This window comes from Phocoena sinus, chromosome 15 (genome assembly GCF_008692025.1).
Source record: "Phocoena sinus isolate mPhoSin1 chromosome 15, mPhoSin1.pri, whole genome shotgun sequence".
Classification (NCBI taxonomy): Eukaryota; Metazoa; Chordata; class Mammalia; order Artiodactyla; family Phocoenidae; genus Phocoena; species Phocoena sinus.
The window spans coordinates 22636224-22648324 of record NC_045777.1 but is presented as its reverse complement, the minus strand read 5'-3'; the positions used below and the strand labels follow the sequence as shown (position 1 = coordinate 22648324).

At 56.8% G+C, this 12101-nt stretch overlaps 1 protein-coding gene across 3 annotated transcripts in view; it reads right to left on the bottom strand.

The window, feature by feature from the left end:
* Positions 1–11889, bottom strand: part of SOGA1 (suppressor of glucose, autophagy associated 1) — a 73356-nt gene extending 61467 nt beyond the window's left edge. For all 3 annotated transcript variants that reach the window (XM_032604180.1, XM_032604181.1, XM_032604182.1), the window contains exon 1: positions 11076–11889. In XM_032604180.1, the coding sequence (XP_032460071.1) occupies positions 11076–11750 (675 nt within the window). In that variant the 5' untranslated portion in view covers positions 11751–11889. The remainder of the gene's footprint in view (positions 1–11075) is intronic.
* Between the last annotated feature and the right edge of the window lie 212 nt (positions 11890–12101).

Here is a 12101-nt window from a genome sequence, read left to right as displayed (position 1 = left end):
TATGGTGGGCCAGATTCATCACCAAATCACTGGATTTAGTCCCCATGATGGTCAGTCTGCTCCCCACTAATCCGTTCTTCACTTAGTACATGGAGTGATTTTTTGTAAACTGTTACTCTCCTGTTTAAAACCCTCCAACAATCGCCAAAATCTGGAAACAACCTAAATGTTCCTCAACTGGTGAATGGCTAAATGGTGGTACATCCATATAATGGAATACAACTCGGCAAGAAAAAGGAAGGAAATGCCAATACCCACAACCATGTGGTCGGAGCCCAAACACATTATACTAAGTGAAGGAAGTCAGACTCCGTTGGCTACCGACTGTATTAAGCCATTTCCATGACACTCTGGAACAGGCAAGACTATAGGGACAGAAAACAGATCAGTGGTTGCCAGGGGCTGGGGGAGGAGGGAGGAACTGACTACAAAGGGGCACGGGGGAATTTTGGAGGTCGATGGTTCTCTGTCTTGATTGTGGTGGTGGTTAACAGAGCTGTGTGCATTTGTCAAAACTCATTTCACGGTACGTAAATCACCGGACTTGAAAGCAAAACAGAAGGCTGATCCTGCCTACCTGTCCATCTTCATCTCCCCCCATTCCTCCTCTTGTTGGCTACACTCTAGCCACTCGGGTCTTCTCCCCGCAGCCAGAAGACACCTTGCCTGTCCTACCTCTAAGCCTCTGCCTGGATTCCCCTCCCCTGCATCTCCCACTACCGGCTCCCCGTCCTGCTTGAAGCCTCCACTTAAATGCCACCTCCTCAGAGAAGCCTTCCAGACCCTTCTAAGCCCATTGTGTTCATCTCAACCCCGTGTTTCTTTCAAGGAGCGCATCACAGGTCCCAGCCCAACTGCGTCCCTGCCCAATTTCAAACCTCACCCAAATTTATCACCTCCTGCCCAGGTTCTAGGGACCCAGCCCACCAATGGGCAACAGACCCAGGAAGAATGACAGCTGAGCTAAGGGACCCAGAACCTTCACTCTGCGGGAGCCTCTGCCTGGCCTGCCTTCTCCCACAGCACCCTGCCCCCCATGGTCCCTCCCTCAGGCCAAAGCCCAGGCTGCCTGCCCATCTGCCACCCTGGCTCTGGCCCGGGCCACTCACCCTAGCCCGGAAGGGCTGACCTGCAGTTTGGGCCAGCAGTGGCCACAAGGGCGGCATGCCAGACCCCCGAGAGGCCAGGGCAGCCATCTGCTGTCCCTTCTGCCTGTCCTCCAGGGTCTGTCAAGGCTCCAGATGAGACCTTCACACTTGGACCCCAAGGAGGGCAGAAGGCTCTGCAGAGCTCCACTTTCCTCCCAGCTCAAAAGCCAAGACTGTGGGAGTAGCAGCGGGCGGAGGGGAACCCAGAGACACCATCCCTTCACAAGCAGGGACACTGAGGCCTAGAGCGGGACTGGGGACAACCCCATAGTCCCCCAGACTGAACAGAGTCAAGCAGGGAGGGACTCGGGGTTCCCACCTCCCAGCTTAGCCTCATTGCCTGGAGGCTGGGCTCTAGTTTTAGGGGAGTCAGGGTCAAGGGTCCTGGAAGAGGAGGGCCAGGACCCCAGCCAGGCACGGCCATGCTACACAATGCCCCCTCCCACCGGCACGGAGGCTGCCTGGTCCCAGTGACACACAGGGTCATGAGGGAAGACAGGGTCCTGAACTTACCTCTCCAACAGCAATAAACAGTAACAGGCACGGAGCTCGCTGAGCACTCCCCCTGTGCCGTGCACGTGCCAGGTAGCACACACTACCTCACTGTATCCCCAGCCACCCCACTGACTGGTGAGGAACTGAGGTCAGAAAGGTCTACTCAAGGTCACAGTTCAATGGCACAGCCAGGATTTGAGTCCAACTTGAGCTCTAGTAAACTAGACTAGACAGTCTCTATAATGGGACAACAGTGAGAATCATAATAGCTAACGTTTACAAGGGTTTACCATGTGCCAGACACCTGGCTGAGATCTGAGTGAATGTCCGTTATCTCAATGACAGTCCCTTTGAGGAAAGTGCTGTTACGTTATGCCCATTTTACAGATAAGTAAACAGAGGCTCAGGAAGATGAAGGCTCCAAAGGCAATCAGGAGTGAGCCTCCCAGATGTGGCACAGCTCTGTACATGAGACCACAGACACTCTCTCTGGTGGGGAGCTGTGTGTGTGTGTGCGCGTGTGGAAGGGGTGGGCAGGGAGGAGATGCCCGGAGAACACTGCCCACCAAGGCCAGGCCTGGCTTGTCACTGCCCCATTCCAGGCCTCACCCGCCAGAGCAGGGAGACCTCTGCAGTCCCTGATGCCTCTGAGGAGGCACTCACAGCGGGGACACCCGACAGCATCCCTCCTGTCCTTTCTCTGTTGACAGGAAGGAAGGCAGCTTTTGGATCTGGATGTGTTTAAAACATCCCCCAAAGGGCCTCTGGGCCACAGCCAAATCTCTGAGCAAAGAGCATCACGAGATCCCAGTCCTTCTGCCTCTTGCCACTTGCAGGCTGTGTGACCTCTGGCAAGCCCTTTAACCTCCCTGAGCCTCAGTTTACTTACACTTGTGTGAAAGGAAGGGGTTAAGTCCCACCCTGGTAAGATCCCTGCCCTCACGCAGAGCACACAGGGGGAGGGGCTGGAGTGAAACCTGTAATTATCCAATTAATAATCTAATTACTGTAGAGGTAAATGCCCCAAAGGAGCCTATAGGAAGCCCCTTCCTGTCTAACACAGGAGCCTGGCCTGGAGCTGAACACATGAAGGTGGAGGAGGAAACCAAGGGAGGCGGGAGGGAACTACAGTAAAAAGGCCCCCCGCAGTGGGAAAGAATGCAGGGATAGAGGCTTGGGATGCATGGAGCGCTCAGAACTGGGGTGGAGCAGGGGTGAGGTGAGGCTGAGAAAGGCAGGACCACACAGGCCACACAGGCAATTGGGCAGGGCCCAGGAGGGGTGTGGAGGGGAGAGGCTGATGCAACTGACCCAGAGGATCCCATGTGGATCTGGGGCAAAACCACGGGAAAGATGTTTAACTGGTCCAGCCTAGCCACAGGACCCAAAACAGTTTTTCTATTGGAGCCCGAGCTTCTCTTTGCGGTGCAGGCAATGGGAGATTATTCATCCCAGTCTTAGAATGTGGGACCCCAAAGGCAGCCCTCCATCAGCAAAGGAGTATCAGCATCCCCATTTTACAGATGAGGAGACTGAGGCTTATAAAGGCAAAGCTCATAGAGGAAAAGGCGGAACCAGGATTCAAGCCCAGGTGGGCTCGGCTCTAGGCTACAGTGCTCTTCACCACCTTGGACCCCAGAGAAGGGAAAGGCTGGCCTGCTGCTCTCACCTTCTCTGACTCCCTGCCATTCTTCAGGGAGGCCAGTGCCATCCGCTGACCTGTGGGCCTCCAGTGAATGCCAGGGCCAGCCTGGCCCGGAACACCCCAGAGTCTCTAGCTCTTTCCCCACCCCAGCTCCAAGCTCCTTCTGGCACCAGAAGGAAGAGAATGTGACTGCAGATGAGGTCACGCCTATGGGGCATCCGGGGCAATGACCTTAGTAATAACCTTGACTGCTGGTCAGGTCTCTGCTTAGAACTTAGCCGAGCCCCTTCCCTGGGGAACTCTCTCTGCCCCAGAGGCTACACAGGACATGGGGATCCCTCCCTTCTGCTGTGCCCAGGACAGTGCTGGATGTGCCATATACCTGAATACTAATCCTCCCAAGTGCTCTGCAAAAAAAGGGATTAAGTTCCCATTTTACAGATAGGAAAACTGAGGCTTGATGAGGGGGCCTCGCACATGGGGTTCATGTACAGGGAGGAGGTGACAAAGCAAGGTTTGGCCCCAGACCTGACCCCAAAGGTGGAAATTTGTCCACCTTCCACCCGAGAGGCCCTGGGGCCTTGTGTCCGGTGCTACAGACACATGGAAAGGAGGCAGCTCCTAGCTCTGCTATAGGTCAACACGGCCCCCTCCCAGCAAGGTGTTCACAATGCCTCGGCTCAGTTCGGCATCCAGTGCCCTTCCCCAGCAGGCCCAACTCCCCTTCCCAGCTTCTCCCTCACCACTGCCACCCCCAACTCCCTCCAGCTCTTCTGTTTTAAGCCTGCAGCCGGCCTGCAGCCCACCTGCAGACCCTGATCACTGCCTTTCCTTCAACCATGCAACAAATATTTATTGAGTCCCTATGATGTGCCAGGCACGGTCCCAGCAGCTGGCCACAGAGGCAGTCATTCAAGGCTAACTCCTCAACTCTAATGCCTCCTCCTCCAGGAAGTCTTCCAGGTCCCTCCTCTGAGTGCCCACATGTCCTCCAACCTTCTCTATCCTGGCCTCCTTTTCCCAGGCAGAATCAGGCACCCTTTAGGGATGGCAGTGGCATGGCCCTCCACAGTCCCTAGCAAAGGGGGAGGGGGAGGAGGCGGGAGATGAGGGCAAGCAGGAAATTCCGAGGAAATTAGAAGGGAGTTGCCCCTGGGTGCTGGCAGGCCTGACAATTGCTCCATTTCACTCAGCTCATTGGGCCCAGGCCCAAGTGCTGCGTGTCCGGGGCCTGAGGGCCTTTGGTGCATCTTCCCCACCTTGGTGACCTGCCAGCCCCTTATCTGCCTACATACCACTCAGCCCCAGCCAGGCTCCTAGGACCCCCAGATCCAGAAGATTGCAAAGTCAAGCCCCTGCCACACTCCTCACTGTTCCCAGCAGCCTAGTGGAAGGAAGCCTCGTGGAGGAGCTAAAAACAGTAGTTTGTACACATGAGCTCCAGGGAGACACGGGCCAGGATTTCCTGTGTTTCTGTGTAGCTGAAGTGTCACAGCCAGTTTGTGTGTGTGTGTGCGTCTGGGTAACCTGGTCTGTGGGTCTTTGGCTCCTGTTAGCAAATGCTACAGGCCTGACATCTGAGTGCCCTGTGCTCGTGTCCTGCTTCTATGTACGTGGCTACCTGTCTTGCTCATGTGTGTCTCTTGGGTGTGTGTCTGTGAGCCCCGGGTGTGCAAGGACCTCTGCTGCTTGCTCTCTTTGTGGAAGAGGCAGCGGGGGTGGCTGCGTGATGAGCTGTGTCTGTGCCCGCTTGGCAGGGGCGTATCTGTGGATTTCCGTGGATGCGAGCACCTGTGTGTAATGACTCTGTGTGGGTTTGTGTGTGCGCCCGCATATGCATGTGTGCTTCCGATATGTCTGAGGGTGTCTCCAGGGTGTGTCCATCTCTGGACATGGCCAAGTGTGTCTGGGGGTGTGTAAGGGTGTGTTTCTGAGCCAGCAGTCTCCTAGATGGTGTGAGTCTCTGTTGTGTCTGTTTGATAACTGCGGGTGTGATGAGACAGGAGGTGGTGTATCTTGCATGGGTTTGTGTACTTCTCTGAGCAGGCATCCTCCCTAATAAGTCTGGAGGTGTGCTTCTGCAAACAGACAGCACAAGCATGTCCCTGGATGTGTATGTGAGACACGTGTGAGTAGTCGTGGATCTCTGAGCACACACTGTGAATATGTGTACCTGTGTTTGTGTGTGCAAGAAAGAGTGTGCCCAGGGACACAGGCCAAACCCCTCTGTAATGAATGCTGGGAGCCCTGGTAGCTTCGTGGTCCCCCTAAGGCCTCAGCAGCAGCCATCTCACCTTCTGCATCTCATTCTCCATCTCGCTGGAGCTGCCCCCCGCCCCCCATGACAGGCGACCAGCTAAGGATCCTTAAAGACCCAGTTCTCAGAGCAGCTTCTTTCAGGCCACCTCTCAGCTGCCACAGGGAGGGCTGGGACTAGCCAGGAGCTTTGCTGACCATGGTGACCACTCCTCTCCCCGCCGCAGTGACAGATATACTGGAGTCCTCCCCCTACAGCTCCCAGGAACTGAGAGCTTCACAACTTGTGGGTTACTGCCCCAGACACCTGGCACAGGGCCTAGAAGCAGGTATGGGAATGGTGACAACCAAGACAGGCACTAACATTTACTGCGCACTCGATCTATATCATCACTCAGAAAAGAGCCCATAACCCTGGGGCAGACATGCTTACCTCCCATTTTTCAGAAGGAAAAACAGACTCTGAAAGACTGAGAATCTCACCCAGAGTCACAAAGCTTATAACTGGCAACACCAGGTGAGAACCCTGCTCTGTGAAACTTGGAGGCACAAGCCGCCTCCCGCATGGGAGAGGGTGGAAGAGAGCCCGGGGAAGGGAGCTGCTTGGGGTTGTCTAGTGAGGTTCCCAAGTATACCAGCTGTGCAATCTCGGGCACATTACATAACCTCTCGGTTTCCTCATCTGTCAAATGGGTCTGATATCAGAGCCCTACACACAGGATTGCTGTGAGGACTAAAGGACTTACTTAACCCAGAGCCTGGCACACTGGAAATGATCTAATAGTTGATAGCATTTGTGATCAAGTACCACAGAAGGAGGGGGATCAGTGGTCTGGGGGTCTCCAGGCCAGCTCTAACATTCCAGCACTCTGGATCCCAACCTAACCCTTATCTAACCCTTAAGTCTCGATCCAAACCCCCATCACTTCCTCCAAGACCTCAGATCCCTGGTCCCAATCACACTTTCTACTGGTGCAGGGTACATATTCATGTACACACAAGCAGGCACATGTCCCCCGCATACCGCCTGCAGGCTCCAGGTTCTCGGCCCCAGCAGATGTCATTCTCTACTTGCTCCCAACAAGTCTTAGCCTGGAGCCCTGCACGCAACAGAATTCCTCTCAGCAACTTATGTCCCAGACTAGACACGCTGTTAGCAACCACAAGCTCATGTTCCAGTCAGACTGTAGAAAGAACAGGACCCAGGGTTAGACAAACCAGGTTTGAATCCTGGCTGTATGACCAGGAGCCTCCATTTACCCAAGTGTACAATGGGAACTGGAGGGGAATTAGATGCTTCCTCTGGGCCCTTCTGGCTGACATCTAGATTGGCTACACTTCAAACACTCACACATAGAACCTCCAAGGAGGTGGGGAGGCCTCGCTTCATGAAGCCCACTCAGCATGGAATGTGATCACTCCTTCCTGTCCTCCTCGGAGCAGCTCCTGATTTATCAACATCCTAAAGCTAGGGGGATCCACCCTCCTGGCTTCTCCCAGCTCCCTCAAGAATGAAGGCTTTGACATCCTAACTGCTCACTGGCTAACAATAATAACAATTCCCTAAAAGATGCGGGATTTCGGGCTTCCCTGGTGGCGCAGTGGTTGAGAGCTCGCCTGCCGATGCAGGGGACACGGGTTTGTGCCCCGGTCCCGGAAGATCCCACATGCCGTGGAGCGGTTGGGCCCGTGAGCCATGGCCGTGAGCTGAGCCTGCGCGTCCGGAGCCTGTGCTCTGCAACGGGAGAGGCCACAACAGTGAGAGGCCTGCGTACCGCAAAAAAAAAAAAAAAAAGATGCGGGATTTCACTGCTTGCAAAATGTCTTCTTATCTATTCACACCTCCCTGATTCCTGAAAACAATCCTATGAAGTTGCCCAGGCAGGTTCCATCATCTTCATTTTATAGATGAAAAAAAAAAAAAAAAGAGCTCAGAGAGGCCAAGTGACTTGCTCATGGCCTCACAGTAAACAGCAGAGTCAGGTCTCTAGACCAGGTCTTTGGGCTCCAATGCTCAGATTCTTCCATCCACACCAGGTGGGTTTCCAGCATGTCCTCAAAAGGTGCATGGGCAACAGTTAGTGGTGATGGGGAGATGGAAGACTTCAGACCACCAGGGTTTTGAAGGTCAAACAGTCCATGTGTCTGCCCTGCAGCCAAAGCTGTCTCTTAGAATCCTGGAACCTTAAAAGTTAATAACCTTCAGACTTCCTTGGCTGAGGTCAGGCAACTCAACTACAGCCTCACATAAATATCCTCCTCAAGTAATCACAACCACCACATTTTGTGCCATCTACCAGCTGCTTTCCACAAACCCCATGTCTTTATCCAACATGCAAGGTTGAATAACTCTGAATAAGTCAACGGACAGCAAGCTCACTCCCTTCTCTGTAGCAGCTCCTTCTATCGTCTCACTGAGAGAGCTGCCCCATTTCCACTTTTTCCACTCGGGCCCCAGAGTAAGCCTCATGCCACAGGAGATCTGCCGTCATCCGCAAGGTCTTCCCCAGTTGATGGTTCCCAGGGCCGCCCGCCAGCTGGGAGGTGAGCTCGAGCAGGGCCCCACTGGACTCAGTGGGACTCAACCCAAGGCAGCACGAGGCCTGCTGGGAACACACTGGGGATCTGAAGTCCTTCTCCTGGTAACTCAGATCCTGCATCTTAGAAGCAAAGTGGCCCAGAGGGGCAGGAAACACATCAAGAGTACAAGGTACTCTTACTCCAAGCCTGGCTGCCTGGAGAACTGGCTCTGGGATCTGGAAAAAGTCCCCTCCCCACTGTGGCCACAGTTTACCCATCTGTAGAATGAACAAAACAACACCTCCCGTAATAGCATCTGCACCTATGGCCCACATCCATGGCTCTAGATTTTCATCTTGCCTCTGTGAGGCTGGCAGCTGGAGAGAAGTTCAGGGACTGACCCATGTATACACAGTATAACCACACAATCTGGTCCTGCTCTCCTCTCCATCCAATCTCCTTCCTCTCTCCAGCCTCGGCACTGATCCTCGAAATCCATGAGCTTTTTCCTACTTCCCTGGGCCTGGAATGGTCTTACTCCAGCTCCTTATTCAGCTGGCTCCATCTCATCCTTCAGCCCCTGGCTTCCCTTAGCACCCCCAGCCCCAGCTTCATGTGCTCTCGGCACACTGTGTCCTTCCCCACCCTTATCACGATCCGTACTGTGACGCAGTGTATGACTATTGTTTAATCCCAGTCTCCCCCACTAGACGAACAGCTCCATGAAAACAGACACTTCGTCCTCGCCCATGGCCGTATCCTCAGATCTGCTCTAGTGTCTGGTACACCGTAGGCCTTAAATAAGTAGTTGGTGAATGAATGAACGAGGGGCCGGGACTGCTTCAGGTGGGGAGGAGGATCTATTCTGCCCCCATGGAGTCCACAAGAGAACATGATAAGCGCCCACGGAAATGTGTCACATACCACTTGAGAACAGCAGTGATCGAAATTACCCTCATCTGAGGCTCGCTACATGCCAGGCGCTCTAGTGGTGTTTGCACACATAACTCATTTAACCCTTAAGGCTGGAAGATGTGTGATGTCCCTTTATACAACGAGGAAACTGAGGTCCAGAGACATTAAGTAACTGGCCCAAGATCACACAGCCAGGAAGGCACAGACCCCAGATCTAACAGTGGCCTAAGGCCTGCACGTGAAGCCAGAAACACTGCATGAAAGGGGGAAATTGAGGTTGCACCCTGACCCAGGCAGTGGGAGGTCCCCAGCCTGGCCCTGGCCCCTGTGAGACCTTAGGCTCCATCCCCAGGCTTCTGGAACTATTTTCCATCTTAACAGTCATGGGTGGCTCATAGGGACTCCAGAGCTCCGCCTGCTGACTTCCTGGAATGAACAGGAGCCCACAGGGGTGGGTGCGTGAGACCCTAAAGCAAAGCTCTATGGCCCATCTTCCCTTGCCAAGGGGAGCAGTTGGGGCCAGGAGGCAGGAGTGAGGAGCTCAGGGTCCAAGTTTAGAGCAGCTCAGGCAAGGAGTACTGGAAGCAGCTCAGAGCACCAACTGGGCAGGGCCAGGCCTCCTTCTGGCTTGTCTCCCTCCTCTTACCCCCCCCCCACTTGCCTTCTCCTCACCACTGGCTTTTGAGTACTATAGGAGCTGACTGAACCCCTGATTGTCAACAGCAAATGGGGTCTTTAGGAAGGGTTACCCTCTCAATTAACAGATGAGAAAACTAAGCCCTGGCCTGAGGAAAGGTTAGAGGCTAAAGGGGTAGATTATTCTGATTCAGACAGACCCTGTCCTTCTATTCTACAACACAGTCACTAAACGTACGCTAGATAGCAGATGCTGGGGAAAATAGGGAAAGGGAAACACAGTTAAGTAAGATCTTACAGACTCTAATGAGAGAGAAACCCTTTTGGCCAGAAGAGCTACAATGCAAAGCTAAGTGTTGCTGGGCAGACGTAAATTAGCACAGCGCCGTGAACTCGGCGGCTCCTGGCCAGGGGTGCTCTGGGTACTGTGCCAGGACATCAACTAATAAGAGCAGGTACATTTCAGCCTGTTCCAAACCACGCCCAGCCAGTGGTGGCAGAACCCATGAAGCTTCCCAGGCCAATATCGACACACAGGGCTGGGCTGTCCCTAAAGCTGCCTCGGTGCCAGGCAGTGGGCAGACAGAGCCTGGCCTGCACCCAGCAGGTGCCAATGTCCACTGAAAGCGTGAAGGCCAAGCCTGCTCTCCCGGGGAAACTCTCAGGTCCCCACTGCGCCCCCCCCCCAGAGGAAAGGCCCCTTTCAGATGTCAGTTTCCCTCCTCTCACTGACAACATGGGAAGGAGATGGGCACTGCCGCGGGGCACCAATGCAGCTGCTGTGTGTACAGGGCCTGTCCCAAACTGGGCAGAAGAAAATACCCTGGGATTTAGGAAGCTGCCTCTGAACCAGTTCTCCCACGACATCATCCTCCCAGGCTGTGGGACCGTTAGGGCGGAAGTTGGACTCTAGCCAAGGGGATGTTCCCAGATGTCCATGCTTTCAAACCGGACCCGCCCTGAAAGGCAGGCAGGGACAGGCCTGAGCCAGGAAAGCCCTGGGTAAAGACTCAGGATGGTGTTCTGGCCTCTCCTTGGCAGGGGATGGCCACAGGTCTCCCTGGCAGCACCGCACAGCAGTGCCTGTCCCAGAAAGGAGAGCCGCCAGAGGCCTAGCCTCTGGCTTGGGGGTGGAGGCTCTGTGCAGCTGCATCAGAGGTCCAGCCCCTCGCTGAGTACCCACCCCCATCCCAAGTACCGCATCTAGGCATCCTCCAAAGTACTTTTCTCAAGCTCCCCTTCCCAAATCAGGGTCCTTTGGGCAGTCTCCTCTTCCAGGTTCCTTCCTCAGGAGAAGGTGTCCCAGATACAACAGGAAGCGGGATGTGAGGGAGCCCCTGAGGGTTTAGGCCCCTTTCCCAGCTCGTGCGGTGGGACAGCGGGCCGGCTGGTGCCTCAGGCCGGTGGGGCTGACACCCGCGCCTCCCCGCGGCCTCCCTTTCCCGCACCAGCGCCCTCACCTTGAGATAGTCGTTTTCTGAGCGCAGCTCCTCCAGCTCTCGCACGAAGCCGCCGGGCCCGCAGTCCAGCATCTCCTCGGTGAGGTCGGAGAAGGCGAGCGAGGCACTGAGTGGCAGGCGGCTGCTCCCCACCGACGACGCGGCCACCGACGGCTCCTCGGGGGAGGCGGGGGGCCGCGGAGGCTGTTGTGCGGACGGCGCAGTTTGGGACGGCTGCCCGGTGCGGGCCCCCCCCGGGCCCCCGGCCGCCGACTCAGCGTCGCTGCTCAGCGCCAGCTCCAGGCCCAGCAGGCGCGCCTCCTCCGACGCGCAGTCCGACACCTCCGAGCTGCTGTCGGTGAGGCTGGGCGGCGGTGGCGGCGGTCGCGGCCCGGTACCCGGGCGCGGACGGCCCTTGGCGCGGACCCCAGTGCGGACACCGGCCACCCGGGTCCCTGAGCCCCGCGCCCCGGACGCCACCGCACGCCCCTTCTTGTCGGGCCGCGCCGAGGACGCGGCGCTGCAGGCGGCTGCTGAGCCCGGGCCTGGGCCGCGGCGGCCCTTGGCCAGCGACCAGCCGGCCACGTCCTTGGGCCGGGCCGGCGACGGCGCGCGGTGGCTCTTCTTCCTCTCCGGAGCGGGAGCAGGCGGGGGGCCGCAGCCCCGAGCCGGGGACTCCCCCGCCGGCACCTCCATCGCGGCCTCCCTCGGCCTTAGCGAGCGGCGCGCATGGCCCGGGCCCGCCCGGCCTCCGCGCCCCGTGGGAGGCTCCTGGCACCCCTCCGGCCGCCGGGGCCGCGGCTCCTCTCGGCCCACCTCAGCCCCCCGGCTGCGCTCCGGCCCCGACCCCCGCCGCACGGTCTCTGCGCTGCCCTGGGCTCGGAGAGAGCGGCCCGATCGCCTCCAGGCGCCCCGGCTCCGGCTCCGGCTCCGCCCGGCGCCCGCCCCTTCGGCCTCGCCGCGCCCCCGGAGCGCGCCCGGGCCCCGGCTGCCTGCACGCCGATCGCTCTCTCGGGCTCCGAGTCCGGCTGCGGCCCGGGCCCCGGC